Here is a 14,562-nt window from a genome sequence, read left to right as displayed (position 1 = left end):
TAGTCCATTGTTTATTGTTCAGGGGTTGAAATTGCATGCACACCATGCTGTTTTGTGGTTGCTATTTTAGTACTTTACTTGTCCTGATGCTATTTTGTTTGCCTTCCATGATTTAGTGCAGGAATGTTTTAAAACAGCTTTAAAAATAACATTAATTTGCAATTCGAAGAATGCGCCTGACAGACATATGTGTATGTTTTCACCATAATCGTCTTTTATGAGGGTAAGCAATGTTAATAGGTCAAGAACTTGTCTCTGTAAGGTTTCTTGTTTCTTTAACAAAGCCCCTTCAAATCAAGTGTCATTCTTATCTGTGATAAGATACCTCATCCTGATACCTTTTTCCCATGTGTCAGTGGGTCCACTGGAATTCAATAAAGTTATATTTATCAAAAACTATTCTGAGGCAGCTGTTTTTCTCACCAGTAGCTTAATCAGAACATTTAAAAAAAAAACATATTTGCTGAAAAATCCAGAGAGAAAGAGAGGAAAGGGAGCAAGGGAATGTCCCATGGTCATTGTACGAAGGTCAGGAAGGTATTACAGAAGTACAACAACAACAACCCAGCTGTGTTTTCTTCCTTATTTTCCCGTGATGTGAAATTATATTTAGCCCACCATGACACAACTAGAAGTTCAGTCAGCACCCCTTTACTCTCCCCACAGCTGACAGGACAGACATCCATGCTACCATTTCTATTCCCACTGTAAACCTGACAGGACAGACATCCATGCTACCATTTTTATTCCCACTGCAAAGCTGACAGGACAGACATCCATGCTACCATTTCTATTCCCACTGTAAACCTGACAGGACAGACATCAATGCTACCATTTCTATTCCCACTGTAAACCTGACAGGACAGACATCCATGCTACCATTTCTATTCCCACTGTAAACCTGACAGGACAGACATCCATGCTACCATTTCTATTCCCACTGTAAACCTGACAGGACAGACATCCATGCTACCATTTCTATTCCCACTGTAAAGCTGACAGGACAGACATCCCATGCTACCATTGCTATTCCCACTGTAAAGCTGACAGGACAGATATCCATGCTACCATTTCTATTCCCACTGTAAAGCTGACAGGACAGACATCCATGCTACCATTTCTATTCCCACTGTAAACCTGACAGGACAGACATCCATGCTACCATTGCTATTCCCACTGTAAACCTGACAGGACAGACATCCATGCTACCATTGCTATTCCCACTGTAAACCTGACAGGACAGACATCCATGCTACCATTGCTATTCCCACTGTAAAGCTGACAGGACAGACATCCATGCTACCATTTCTATTCCCACTGTAAACCTGACAGGACAGACATCCATGCTACCATTTCTATTCCCACTGTAAACCTGACAGGACAGATATCCATGCTACCATTGCTATTCCCACTGTAAACCTGACAGGACAGACATCCATGCTACCATTTCTATTCCCACTGTAAACCTGACAGGACAGATATCCATGCTACCATTGCTATTCCCACTGTAAACCTGACAGGACAGACATCCATGCTACCATTTCTATTCCCACTGTAAACCTGACAGGACAGACATCCATGCTACCATTTCTATTCCCACTGTAAACCTGACAGGACAGACATCCATGCTACCATTTCTATTCCCACTGTAAAGCTGACAGGACAGATATCCACGCTACCATTGCTATTCCCACTGTAAAGCTGACAGGACAGATATCCATGCTACCATTGCTATTCCCACTGTAAAGCTGACAGGACACGCATCCATGCTACCATTGCTATTCCCACTGTAAAGCTGACAGGACACGCATCCATGCTACCATTGCTAAAGCTGACAGGACCTACCATTGCTATTCCCACTGTAAAGCTGACAGGACACGCATCCATGCTACCATTGCTATTCCCACTGTAAAGCTGACAGGACACGCATCCATGCTACACTCAGCATAGCTGTGCCAGCCAAGAGCACAGTTCAAGTAGAACAAACATGTTTTCATTCAGTTTGTGTGGGTGTCTGTATTTATGTGTGAGCATGAGTGTTTGCTTACATTGTTACATAAATATTTTCTGTCATTTTCAATGCTGCGAAAGTGTGACTGTATTTTATGGTTAGCGTGGCCCAGTGGGAAAATATTTGAATAGACTCCCAGGCTCACACAATAGATATGATGACAGATAAAAGCGTATTTACAGGAACACACTTCAACCCCTTGACACACTTTTGTCCCCACCTGCAAAACAGTTACTGTTGAATCACGGCTGGTGTAATCCACATCAACTACTTGTCAGAGGGTTTTTAACAGGAGCAGTTTGTTGTTAGCACTGTACATGATGTTATCTTTCTTTTATAACTAGTACTTCTTTGTGACACTTCAAATATTTAGAAATGAATATGTAATATCATAGACTGAGGGACCCAATACATTACTGCTCTGGCCAGAACTATCACACGTACAAAAGCTATTGTTTCAGATGAAAAGAGAAAGAAGAGATAAAGAAAATATGTTTACAGGTTTGGAATCAGTACCCTCTCTCAATCCTTGGCCATTTTTTTCTGATAGATGTGAAAAGAGTCACAGGAAAGAGTATATCAAGAGGGAGTTCTTTTTTTAAGAAACATTGTTATTGTTTTCTCTCAGAGCAGGAGAAAGAAGAGCTATGCACCCTCTCCCTCTTCTAGCCTAGTGGTTAGAGCACTGGCCAAGTAACTGAAAGGTTGCAAGTTCAAATCCCTGAGCTGACAAGGTACAAATCTGTCGTTCTGCCCCTGAACAGGCAGTTAACCCACTGTTCCTAGGCCGTCATTGAAAATAACTGACTTGCCTAGTTAAATAAAGGTAAAATAAATAAATAATAATAATACAAAATATGGCGTGATGCAGACAGGAGACATACATCCAATGGAGTGTAGTGCTGAGAGAGACACACACACACAAACAGTGGAGGGATTCCCCCACTTTATCATATATGTTAGCTCTGAAATACTTCAGCATCAGACCATTGTGCATAGTATGATTAAGCTAAGCCAGAACACCAAGCATCGTGCTCATATGCCTCTTCGATGCATGGCCTGAAATCCAACTGTGAAGGAGTGATTTTGCTGGCTCTTGGTTGGACTGTGCTCTCATTGTTTTTCAGTGGCTCTAAATAACACCTGTTCCTACAAGAGGGTGATTATTGTAAAATCATCCCACGTGATTGTTCTATAAGGCTGGTTCATTGTAAGTATTTCCTGCTCTGAAAGAGAACAACTCAAAACCATCAATGTAATGTTAAAATCCCCTGGCAACATATTGTGGACAAATAAATGCCATTTGGTGGGGTAAGTAGGTCCCTTCCATTATTACCAGGAGAACAAGGCTTTGTAATAAAGGGCAGTTTTATTGATGGGGTTCAAGAGCTGTCCTCCACTCTATCCCCCCTCCCCTCTCTCTCTCTCTCTCTCACACAGTCTTTTCCTTACTCCCTGATTCTAGATGCTGATTTGCAGGTGTACCTAATCACTGTATGTGGTGTAGCAGCCAGATTGAATAGGTCTGTCCATTAATCACTCTGCTCCTCCCACCTCAACAACCGGCTCTGTAACAGCACAGCTGGCTGCACACAGAACACCCCAACAACCTGCTCTGTAACACCACAGCTGGCTGCACACAGAACACCCCAACAACCTGCTCTGTAACAACACAGCTGGCTGCACACAGAACACCCCAACAACCTGCTCTGTAACAACACAGCTGGCTGCACACAGAACACACCAACAACCTGCTCTGTAACACCACAGCTGGCTGCACACAGAACACACCAACAACCTGCTCTGTAACACCACAGCTGGCTGCACACAGAACACCCAACAACCTGCTCTGTAACAACACAGCTGGCTGCACACAGAACACACCAACAACCTGCTCTGTAACACCACAGCTGGCTGCACACAGAACACCCCAACAACCTGCTCTGTAACAACACAGCTGGCTGCACACAGAACACCCCAACAACCTGCTCTGTAACAACCACAGCTGGCTGCACACAGAACACACTAACAGAACACCCCAACAACCTGCTCTGTAACACCACAGCTGGCTGCACACAGAACACACCAACAACCTGCTCTGTAACACCACAGCTGGCTGCACACAGAACACCCCAACAACCTGCTCTGTAACAACACAGCTGGCTGCACACGGAACACACATGCACACAGAACACACCAACAACCTGCTCTGTAACACCACAGCTGGCTGTACACAGAACACACCAACAACCTGCTCTGTAACAACACAGCTGGCTGCACACAGAACACCCCAACAACCTGCTCTGTAACACCACAGCTGGCTGCACACAGAACACACCAACAACCTGCTCTGTAACACCACAGCTGGCTGCACACAGAACACACCAACAACCTGCTCTGTAACACCACAGCTGGCTGCACACAGAACACCCCAACAACCTGCTCTGTAACACCACAGCTGGCTGCACACAGGACACCCCAACAACCTGCTCTGTAACACCACAGCTGGCTGCACACAGAACACCCCAACAACCTGCTCTGTAACACCACAGCTGACTGCACACAGAACACACCAACAACCTGCTCTGTAACACCACAGCTGGCTGCACACAGAACACCACCAACAACCTGCTCTGTAACAGCAGAGGTGTTCCACAACACTGGCCTCAGACTAGTTTGTTGACCAGAACACTTCACATCCGTCCCTGTGAGAGGGTTGTTCTCCAGCCCTGAGATCAGCAGCATTGGACTTAGTGGCCTGTTTTCCCTCTTTCAGATCCGTTTCCCTTCGGGAGGCAGGGATGGCTGTGTGTGTGTGTCTGTCTGTCTGTGTGTGTTTTTGTATGAGCCCAAAACATGTTTTCATGCTCCACATCTGCAGCCCCTTGTTTATCAGGAGATCCGTCATTATTCTCTCACGCCACAGAGCAGGTTTGCTCTCTGAGCCCACCTCCCTGCCCTTCATTGAGTCAATATAAAAACATACTTATTGGACCAACAAAAGGGGTCAAAGGTAACAACATGTAATGTTTTTAAATGAGCAGAACAATCTGTGCTGCTAGTAACACTATGCTTAGCCTCGGTTGGGGGACTGTTGAAAACAGAGGTGTCATGCCCAGATTCGCTTCATATTATGTGGACTGGTGGTCTGTGCATGCACGATACTCCTGATTCAAAAGTACAAACAGGAGAATTCTGCAGATATACAGTTGGGAAGTTTTGGTCATTGGGCACTCAAGGATGTTTTAGTTAATGTGTTAGAGGATCAGTGTGGGTGACATATTTTGGCCAGGTCTAACTTAGTGGAACCCAGGAGTGGTGCCTCCTCTAGTTTGAGCCTGGGAGCACTCGACTGGGCTTGAGATCTTCTTTACCAGTCAGGTCTAATGTATTTTTTCTGCTGTGCCCTGATGTTTCTCGTCTTGTAATGCTGCCAGCGATGGGACTTATTTATGTATTTTGCATGTTGAATTATATCTGCAGAAGTCCCCAGGCTGGCTGTGATGTAGCCACAGAGAGAGAGATCCCCATCTGGACTAATCTTCCAAGAGTCCTTAAACATTAAAATACAATTTATAATACAAACACACTTTCACATATAACACACTATTACAAACATACATAATATACTAGCATAATGACCCAATAAATACTCAATCTAAAGAATATTGATTCTTCATCTACTATAGTCCCACAACATTTCTATATACTATATTTAAATTGTTTTAAAATAATGTTTAAATTTATATATTGAAAGGTTTCTAGTTTGCTCAGTTAATTTATTACATTTCTTTATTGCTCTAAATCGAAATGTTCTTTTGCCTATTTCTCTTTTCTGTCTGGATAACGCATAGATGGTGGACAATCTATTCCTAGTATTTACATAATGTCTGTCTCTTACCAACTGAATAACGTTGTGAATAGAACTTGGCCATTTTAAATGATGAATATTAGAAAATAAATGTTTTTTTCAATTATCTTGTCGATTGATGACCAACCAAGAACGCTGCGCATGACTGCAACAGAAGAACCATATCTCCACCTTAAAACAATCCTTGCTGCTTTGTTCTGTGCATTCTGCAGCCTCCTAACTTCACTAGATGATGCATTTCCCCAGACCACCGAACAGCAGTTCACCTGACTCTCAATTAATGCCTGTGTTATTTTCTGAATAATTTTTCCTGGTAAATATTTAGCTATCCTTCTGATTATACATGCTGTTTTAATATATATACATTTTTTTTTACATAGATTAGTTATTTGAGACGACCATGATAAGCAGTTGTCTAGCTGCACTCCCAATAGTTTGGTTTCTGCCACTTCTTCAATTTGTACTCCTCCCATACTTAATTGTATCCCATGCTGTTTTGGCCTTTTCCGAGTTGAACTTGGTGTTTAAAACAAGTTTGTTTTCGGCAAACCCACTTCCTGATATTCTCCAAATCTCCTTGTAAAGCCTGCTGTACCTGTTGAACTGATTGTCTTGCTGCATAAATTGTAGTATCATCTGCAAATATAGTAGCTTGAGTTTCAACCAAGGCATAGGGAAGATCGTTGGTATATATTACGTAAAGAAGTGGCCCAAGGCAGTTGCCCTGCGGTATTTCACAGTTTAACACATTAGGGAAAGAAAATGAACCAAATGAACCAGAGAGAGAGAGAGAGCGAGAGAGAGAGAGAGAGGAAAGATGGCGCACCATGGCCCTTTCTCAGGCAAAGGCAGTTTATCCAATATCCAGTCATGTGCAATGTCACAGCAGGGGGGAATGGTTGTTGGGAATGCTGTAATCCTGGCATTTCCCTTTGGTGGCCCTGGGCAGAACCCAGCAATGCCTTCTGTGCAGGCTTAGCCTCTCTCTGAACCGCAAGTAACAGTGAGTAGAGAGTGGGATTACCTCTACAGCAGAACGTGTGTGCGTGTGTGTGTGTGTGTGTGTGCGTGTGTGTATGCGCTCACACGCTTGCAAGTCCATGTGTCACACTCTTTACCTCTGAGAGATACAGAGTGAGGTAAAGTCAGTTCAGTACACATGGATCGAAATAGCTCCAGTTAAAAGAGATGGTATAATTATGATAATGCTGATTGTGGTTAATAGGTAATGTATATCAGCTTGTACCACAATAGGAAAACACATTATTTCATTGTTGTAATGGAAAATAAACCATTTTTGGTGCATCCTATCATCAGGTGACTACTTTAGGAGATGAAATATGTTACCTCATGTTTTTAAGTTTCAACTCTCCAATGGGTTAAAATGTGCCAGTTTTGTCCATCAGTTGCTAAGGAAGTGGAGCCTCGTTGTGCAGGAAACAGGGAGTGCAATTTCCTGTTATGCAGAAACGTTTTAAGGGACTTCTGTCCTCCAATCAGACTTCAGATGTATGGGCAGGAAATCATGTCCAAATAGCAGCAGTCTCTGGGATCCCACACATTCTGTTTTTAGCTGGATGTCTCTGAGCTGCCAGGATTCAATAAATACTTTATAATTGTAAGTTAGCTTACAGTCACACTAGTCTGGCTAACACATAACTCAAAGTCCTCCTGACTTCAGAGTCTGGAAATAATATTTATACGTTGTCTGCATGATGAGTCGATAATGAAGGGATGTGCTTTTTTACTGATTGGTTCGGCTCTGTGTCTTTCTCACTCAATCACCCACATAGATAACCACACACAGCCCTCGATTGCTAACCACTTCCAATACAACTGTTGCATTTCAAAATCCAAATAATGTGAGGCCTTAACCTCCCAGGAAACCAGAAAATGTTTGAGAGAACCAATCAAAGCTCAGCACATTCACACACAGACAGTGTGGTGAAGAAGGCACGACAGCAACTATTCACCATCAGGATGCTGAAGAAATTCAGCCTGTCACCGAGGGCCCTCACAGTTTTCTACAGGAGCACCATCGAGAGCATAATGTCGGGCTGCATCACAACCTGGTACAGCAACTCCACTGCTGCAGACCGCAAGGCACTACAGAGGGTGGTACACTCAGCCAAATGCACCATTGGATGCACACTGCCTGCCCTCCAGGACAAATACAATACCAGGTGTTGCAGGAAGGCCAAGAAGATCATCAGGGACCCCGTAGTAGGGATGAGCCATCCAAGCCATGGCCTGTTTTCCTTGTTTGCATCAATCAGATGCAGGCAGTATAGGGAAAAAAAATGTAAATCTGACCAATAGATTATAGATTAGATTAGATTCTACTCCCAGACCATCAGGCTGCTGAATACACCACTAGTCAGCTACCTGCTGACTATCTCCCCAAGACTGGTGGAGAACTCTCAACAATCATTTTTATGATATCACATTGGTAATATCATAGCTAAACAGAGATTGGTTAAAACCCTGGATGGGAGACCAAAGTGGAGCTGCACATAGATAAATTCTCCAGTCGGAGGTGCTGTCCAATTTATTGTTTATTTTTATGAGTGTGGATATAATGTTAAAGATTTGATGTTGTTTTAAAGGTACAAATTCAACAATTTATACAAGGTTTGTCTATGTTAAAATTAGGTTACCATGATGAAATTTCACCCTCAAAACAACAGTTGCCATTAAAATCCAATGCATTTTCCACGTAGATTCCATGTCACAATACGTTGACAAATTACGTTGAAACAACGTTGATTCAACCAGTTTGTGACCAGTGGGTTCCTCCTCAGGAAACGCCAGGGAACTCCTCCTGCGCTCAGTTCCCAGTCTCCAGCATATCTTCAGTCGCGACTCTCACCACATATGCACGCGCCACCAGTCGAGGACCGCTACAGCTGGAAAGTAACTTGACACAATAAAAATGACATAAAACTGAGGTTATTGTTTTACCTTTCTGGTCTTTGAATAGCTTTCCTTTCTGTTTCTCGGAATACGTGTGGTCTGGAATATAGCCTACGGGATGTTGCTTTCTCACAAGGATTAATGAACGATAAATGGTTCGGATGCTCGCGCGGATGGTTCCTGAAAATGGATACAGGTATGAGAGCACTTCGATTTGAACAAATGTCAAATCAAATAGGCCCTAGGTCTTGACAACATTTATTCATTTCATAATAAAACGCTGCATTGTCTGAGTTGTTTTATCCCGATAAAAAAATGACTGTAAGAATGTGTCCTACCCATAACAAAACGGGAACGGGACTCTGTGTGAAGGGAGGGAGACAGACTTGTGCTGCCTACAATTTGTGGAAGTTGACAAGACCTGGGATCATAATGCCACAGACTGGGATAGCCTATAGGCGTGGTTGGCTAGCCTAATAGAGGTCAAATTGTTGTTTAGATATAGAACTGGTAATGCAATTCCAATCGTATTATTTCAATCATTGAAATCCCAAGTGTGAAAAGAGTCACTAGGTCTTTAGTCTATATCTGAAACTGTGAACAACTACAGTGCAGTAGTTAGGCTTTCTATGCTGTAGTGTTAAGGGAAATGACTGTTGGTGGTCTAAAAATATATCTAATATATAGGATAATCGATTGATCTAATATCGAAACACATGGGTGATTATGAATTTATAGACACCAGATATTCTTTTGATAATGCGCATTATAGATTTTTGACAAGTTTGTCAATGGCATTGTTCTGTTGTAATTATGGGGACAGTTTACAAGGACTAAGTAAGCCTGTATGATGCTTGTCACATTGCTGCTTTGTTGAGAATCTGATTGGTTCTTCAAGGTACAGCCAGGGGTGCTGTTTTCCTCAGGTTATGTTGAGGAGATCTTATCACAGGAGGCTGGTGGCACCTGAATTGGGGAGGACGGGCTCATGGTAATGGCTGGTGCGGAGTTGGTGGAATGGTTTCAAATACATCAAACACATGGTTTCCATGTGTCTCCATGATGCCATTCCATTTACTTCGTTCCAGCCATTATGAGCCGTCCTTCCCTCAGCTGCCTCCACTGGATCATATAAATGTAATGTAATGTCCTTATGTAATGTCCTTCTGTGTCCTGTTTGACCATATATATATATTGTATATATCATATATATATCATATGACCATATGTTTTATTTTGTCTTCAGTTTTTTTGTCCCTTGAAACTCACAACTTCAAAGGAGCAAAAACAGTCTACGAGAGGGGCTTCTTTCCAGTGAATTGCAGAAAGTGACTTGGGGAAATCCTTTAGTAAATCCTTTAGTAAATCCTTTAGTAAATCCTTTAGTGTTAACTTGTGTCCCTCTGAGCAAAGTGTTCACTGCCAATACGCTTCCCAGGTGCCCTAGTCCAGCGGATAGGGGAAATAATCATGCATTTTGTGATAAAATGATCAAACTTGGTACACTAATTCTAGATACCTTAAGGGGACAATCCACAGTTGAAATGATAACGCAGGGTCCTCTATGCCCCTGTTTCGGGTTAAAAGCTGAGGGATGGGGCTGGAAAAATGTAACCACTCTCAAATTCATAGACTGAGCTATGGATGAAGGCCAAATCCATGCGATGAAAATGATAGTTTTAACTATGTTTGAGCCTATACAGTGTTTGTTTATATTTACTTTGTTTACAAACATTTGGAGTAAAACAAGCATATATTTTGGGTTCTGATGGGGTACGACTGTTGAACTTAGCTTATGAGGCATTTATTAATTAATTTAGAAAACCAAAAATGGATGTAGCAACTGCAGATTGCCCCTTTAAGTAAGGAACATTTTAATGATTGGAAGCAGTCTGGGAAGCAACATTTACATTCGTAGGATAGCCGGAGGCAAAGTAATTAATATTCATAAGTTATTTTGGGTGATTGGTTGAGACAGTAAGAACCGAATGACTTGAGAAACCTACCTTCAGCTTAATTCATTGGGAAATAAATGAAAGCCTCACCAATCTATTTAAGTTTCACTGTTCGATCATTCATAAGAGGAGTCCACTAATCCTTATTTTTACATTTACACAAACTGTCTGTTGCTTGATGTTATCCCAAATGTATCAAAGAATACGAAATCCACAATTTATTGAATAGTAATGGCTACTGCCTGGCCAGTGAGCTAGCTAGCTATATTTAAGTCATTTAGGTATCCTAAATGTGGTGGTCAGTAGATAAACTAACTATGACTTGAACATATTTGTCTGAAAACAAACTAGCCAATTATTGTTTCCCATGGTGTTATCATCTTTAACTAGTTTACTATTGTAGCCCGTGTGCCCATGAGCTCCCAAGTCTAGCTAGCGTTGTCGTTTGGTGTCCACGTTAAGCTAACTATTAGCTAGCTAGTTGGCTACTGCATGGCCAGTGTGAGCCAGTATGCTAGCTAGCTACATTTCAGTCAGTAGCTATCCTTCTAAATGCAGTGGTCACTGGATAAACTAGATATGAGTTGAATATATTTGTCTGAAAACAAACTAGTAGCCAGTTATTGTTGCCCATGGTGGAATCACATCTGCAGCTGGCTCCTGAAGCCTATGATGTGTCCATGAGCGACGGTATGGTCTATAAGGGATACAGCTTTTGTCAAAATTGACTTTTCGTAGCAGGTTTAGGAGAACTTACGTAGCAGGTTAGGATAATTAAGATAGTAGGATAATTAGTTTAGGAAAATGGTTAGGGTTAGCAAATAAGCAACATCCTTTTACGTCAATTTGACAAAAGCTGCATCCCATCTAGACTTGACCATGAGCTCCCAAGTCTAGACGCAATCTAGCTAAGGTTAGCTAGCCAGTGTCACTAGCTGCACTGTTTCATAAGAAAACGGCTGAGGTAACTCAAACCTTGTAGCTAGCTAGCAAGCCCTCCTTTGCGACAATGTTATTGGCATGCGGGAATATTAGATATGTATTTTCATTTTAAGATAACTGTCCTTAAAGTTGTTGGTTACTACTGGTTTTAGATTCGAGGCGAGATAAAATGTCTGCAATGTCTTTTGTGTTTTGGTAAGGGCTCGGAGTGATGTCACACACCCAAGAAGGCTCAGCCAATCACCTGGCAGATAATGACTTTGCCTCTGGCTATCCTACAAAAGTATATTTGCGTCTGGGAAGCCAGTGTGGGGTCGTTAAGATTTTTGTTTTGTCGAACATGCTCTATTTTGGTAGTCTCTGGTACATTCTAATACTAGATTGTATTTTCAACCAGCAACTATCAGGAAATACCACTGATCACATTTTTTCACACTTTCACAGTGTTAGTTTCATCAGCTGTTGTACAATTAAGCAATAAGGCCAGATGTGTGGTATATGGCCAATATACCATGGCTAACGGTCCTGCAACAGTCTTCTTCTGGATATTCAGTGGTCCTCACCCTGGCTTGTCCTTTGTTGGTCATCTTGGTTTTTGGTTAAGAGAAAAAAAGTCCTTTAACCTCTAGTGCCCTCTACTGGCCATCCCACCGCTGCCGCCATATGAAGGGGATGAACAAGGAGGCAACGAAAGCCAACTAGGTAGGGGTGAAAATATTAGGGGTTTTATTTTCCCAAACTTTAAGTTGTTTACAAAGTAAGAGAATTCAAAAACCATAGTGCATATAAAGAGTACTTTAGGGTATGTAAAATATCAACGAAAAACTGTTCTAAATGTATAACTGCGGTCTACATCGCTGAACAGGCGCAACTCTCAGGGTTAACTGAAGCTGTAAGGTTAGCACATAGAATATAAAGTGAATGGCCAGTTCCAAATGTCTCAGGCAGGTAGGCTACAAAGATACACGTAAATGATTAAGGATCTATTCCTTACATTTTTAGCATTAACATGATTTTAAGCATTAACATGATTAGTTAAACATACAGTATATCAATTTTAAATAGAAAATTCTAGCATATTTTAAACTGGGGAAATCCGTTTTCTCTATGCTGGATGTAGGGGGAATCTCCCCGACGCACCCTTCCATGTCAGGATAATAGAATGTGCCAATTAGCAGCACGCCCTCTAACAAGCACACCTGGCCACCAAGCTGTAGACAAGGCACCAGAAAAGAGCTGAAATGGTTAAAAAAATTTGAAAACAGATTATTAATAAAGTTGCAAATATAAATCAACGAGCATGCACTCAACTTAGAATTAATATACGCAGGGGCCTCCCGGGTCGCGCAGTGGTTAAGGGCGCTGTACTGCAGCGCCAGCTGTGCCATCAGAGTCCCTGGGTTCGCGCCCAGGCTAAGTCGCGACCGGGAGGTCCGTGGGGCGACGCACAATTGGCCTAACGTCGCCCGGGTTAGGGAGGGCTTGGTCGGTAGGGGTGTCCTTGTCTCATCGCGCACCAGCGACTCCTGTGGCGGGCTGGGCGCAGTGTGCGCTAGCCAAGGTGGCCAGGTGCACGGTGTTTCCTCCGGCGCATTGGTGCGGCTGGCTTCCGGGTTGGATGCGCACTGTGTTAAGAAGCAGTGCGGCTTGGTTGGGTTGTGTATCGGAGGACACATGACTTTCAACCTTCGTCTCTCCCGAGCCCGTACGGGAGTTGTAGCGATGAGACAAGATAGTAGCTACTACAATAATTGGATACCACGAATTTGGGAAAAAGGGGTAAAATTTCAAATAAAAATTATATACGCAAACAGTAAATAAAAAATGCAACAATTCAATAAAGGTTTGATATTTTAAATTAAAAACATGTGTTGGGTCATTATTTCATTGGCACTAAATATTTGGTGCAAATTAATGTTACCATGCAAAGGATAGGGATATTTAGTTCCGCGGCTACATGTATCCAACAGTTTCCATGTGTTTGATGCAATTCTATTTGCTCCGTTCCAGACATTTATATGAGCCATTGTAAGGGTTTTCCTGTGGTGAAGGAGAAGCGGACCAAAATGCAGCGTGGTGGTTATTCATGTTCTTTAATTTATAAAGAAACTACACATGAGATAACTAACAAAAACAACAAACGTGAGAAAACCTAAAACAGTCCCATCTGGTGCAAACACAAAGACAGGAACAATCACCCACAAACACACAGTGAAACCCAAGCTACCTAAGTATGATTCTCAATCAGAGACAACTAATGACACCTGCCTCTGATTGAGAACCAGACTAGGCCGAAACATAAAAATACCCCAAAACATAGAAAAACAAACATAGACTGCCCACCCAACTCACGCCCTGACCATACTAAATAAATACAAAACAAAGGAAATAAAGGTCAGAACTTGACAGTACCCACCCTCAAAGGTGCGGACTCCGGCCGCAAAACCTTAACCTATAGGGGAGGGTCTGGGTGGGCGTCTGTCCGCGGTGGCGGCTCTGGCGCGGGACACGGACCCCACTTCACCATTGTCTTAGTCCGCCTTATTGTCTGCTTCCGTGGCCTCCTAACCGCGGCGACCCCTCTAAATGACCCCACTGGACTGAGGGGCAACTCGGGACAGAGGGGCGGAAGCTCTGGACAGAGGGGCGGAAGCTCTGGACAGAGGGGCGGAAGCTCTTGGCTGAGGGGCAGGGGCTCTTGGCTGAGGGGCAGGGGCTCTTGGCTGAGGGGCAGGGGCTCTGGGCTGAGGGGCTCTGGGCTGAGCGGCACTGGCGGCCCCTGGCTGACTGGCGGCACTGGCGGCCCCTGGCTGACTGGCGGCACAGGCGGCCCCTGGCAGACTGGCGGCACAGGCGGCCCCTGGCAGACT

At 43.0% G+C, this 14,562-nt stretch overlaps 1 protein-coding gene across 3 annotated transcripts in view; it reads left to right on the top strand.

Moving 5' to 3' along the window:
• The first annotated feature begins 8,614 nt into the window (after positions 1–8,614).
• The window catches only part of LOC115143159 (FYVE, RhoGEF and PH domain-containing protein 5-like), a 67,356-nt gene continuing 61,408 nt past the window's right edge, over positions 8,615–14,562 (top strand). For all 3 annotated transcript variants that reach the window (XM_029683283.2, XM_029683284.2, XM_029683281.2), the window contains exon 1: positions 8,615–8,991. In XM_029683283.2, the coding sequence (XP_029539143.2) occupies positions 8,937–8,991 (55 nt within the window). In that variant the 5' untranslated portion in view covers positions 8,615–8,936. The remainder of the gene's footprint in view (positions 8,992–14,562) is intronic.

This window comes from Oncorhynchus nerka, linkage group LG15 (genome assembly GCF_034236695.1).
Source record: "Oncorhynchus nerka isolate Pitt River linkage group LG15, Oner_Uvic_2.0, whole genome shotgun sequence".
NCBI classification, from domain to species: Eukaryota; Metazoa; Chordata; class Actinopteri; order Salmoniformes; family Salmonidae; genus Oncorhynchus; species Oncorhynchus nerka.
The sequence above is the reverse complement of the archived record's forward strand: the minus strand, read 5'-3'. Positions and strand labels throughout refer to the sequence as shown.